This window comes from Cariama cristata, unplaced genomic scaffold, assembly GCF_000690535.1.
Source record: "Cariama cristata isolate BGI_N322 unplaced genomic scaffold, ASM69053v1 scaffold30650, whole genome shotgun sequence".
Lineage (NCBI taxonomy): Eukaryota > Metazoa > Chordata > Aves > Cariamiformes > Cariamidae > Cariama > Cariama cristata.
This window is the reverse complement of record NW_009596830.1, coordinates 1-638: the sequence shown is the minus strand read 5'-3', so window position 1 is coordinate 638 and position 638 is coordinate 1. Positions and strand designations below refer to the sequence as shown.

The window sequence follows — 638 nt, the reverse complement described above, 5'->3', positions numbered from 1 at the left end:
AAGGCCTTACGAAAGTCGGGGCTGCGGCAGTAGATGATAGGGTTGAAAGCGGAGTTGGCGTAGCCCAGCCAGTTGAAGAAAACGAAGAGCCAGTCCGGCACCAGGTCCCTGTTGAAGACGTTGACGATGTTCACCAGGAAGAAAGGGAGCCAGCAGAGAGTGAACACCCCCATGATGATGCCCAAAGTCTTGAGGGCTTTCTGCTCCTTCATGGCCATGATGCGGGAGGGTTTCCGCTTGCTGGGAGGATGGCCTGGTGGTGAGGGTGAGGGGGCGGGGCCGGCTGTGGCTGCTCGTGGCTGCCGTAGAACCGGCCCTCGCACCTATCGATCTTCCTAATCTGCTCCTTGGCCTCTCTGTACACCCGGAGGTACACAAAGATCATGATGAGAAGGGGGATGTAGAAAGAAATGATGGACGAGGCGATGGCATAAGCCCTGTTGGTGACAAAGTCGCAGCAGCCCGGGTCCTGGTAGCACTCCAGCGCCTGGGGGTCCTCGTCCCGCCACCAATGCATCATGATGGGCAAGAAGGAGACCAGGGCGGAGATGGCCCAGACGGTGCAGATGATGCCCTTGGCCCGACCCTTGGTCATGAGGCTCTGGTAGCGGAAAGGCGAGGTGATGGCCAGGTAGCGG

At 59.2% G+C, this 638-nt stretch overlaps 1 protein-coding gene across 1 annotated transcript; it reads right to left on the bottom strand.

Annotated features, from left to right (window-relative positions):
- Window positions 1–5: 5 nt before the first annotated feature.
- On the bottom strand, window positions 6–634 carry LOC104167412 (beta-1 adrenergic receptor-like; the record flags this gene model as incomplete). Its single annotated transcript, XM_009707660.1, is given in 2 exon segments — window positions 6–244; window positions 247–634. Coding segments are annotated over 2 exon segments (627 nt in total), but the record flags the coding sequence as incomplete, so codon positions are not given.
- Between the last annotated feature and the right edge of the window lie 4 nt (window positions 635–638).